Raw genomic sequence first — 312 nt, 5'->3', positions numbered from 1 at the left:
AAGCAGCGTGGAGTGTCCAAATCACCCAAAGGAAGCACTTACGCACTTTTCCGTCCCCCCGCCCTGTGTGGCACCCTGCGGGGGTTGGGTCTGGGGGCAGGGGTGGTTTAGGGCACCCGTGGGTTTTCGGGGTGCTGAGGCTGGGCTCATCTTTCCGCAGAGTCCCGTAACTTCAGCGACGATCGCATGGTGTGTCGGGAGATCCGGCGCAACTCGGCCGGCTGCCTGCAGATGCGGGATGAGTGTGAGAAGTGCCGCGAGATCCTCAACGTGGGTGAGCCGGCTGGAGGGATGTGTCGAGGGGACGGGGAG

The 312-nt window shown here is 63.8% G+C and overlaps 1 protein-coding gene across 1 annotated transcript in view; it reads left to right on the top strand.

The window, feature by feature from the left end:
• The window catches only part of CLU (clusterin), a gene marked incomplete at both ends in the record, with an annotated part of 1,997 nt that extends 1,723 nt beyond the window's left edge, over window positions 1-274 (top strand). Inside the window, 1 exon segment of the mRNA XM_010134728.1 lies at window positions 161-274. Within this exon segment, the coding sequence (XP_010133030.1) occupies window positions 161-274 (114 nt within the window).
• Window positions 275-312: the final 38 nt, after the last annotated feature.

Source organism: Buceros rhinoceros, unplaced genomic scaffold (assembly GCF_000710305.1).
Source record: "Buceros rhinoceros silvestris isolate BGI_N320 unplaced genomic scaffold, ASM71030v1 scaffold26334, whole genome shotgun sequence".
Classification (NCBI taxonomy): Eukaryota; Metazoa; Chordata; class Aves; order Bucerotiformes; family Bucerotidae; genus Buceros; species Buceros rhinoceros.
The sequence above is the reverse complement of the archived record's forward strand: the minus strand, read 5'-3'. Positions and strand labels throughout refer to the sequence as shown.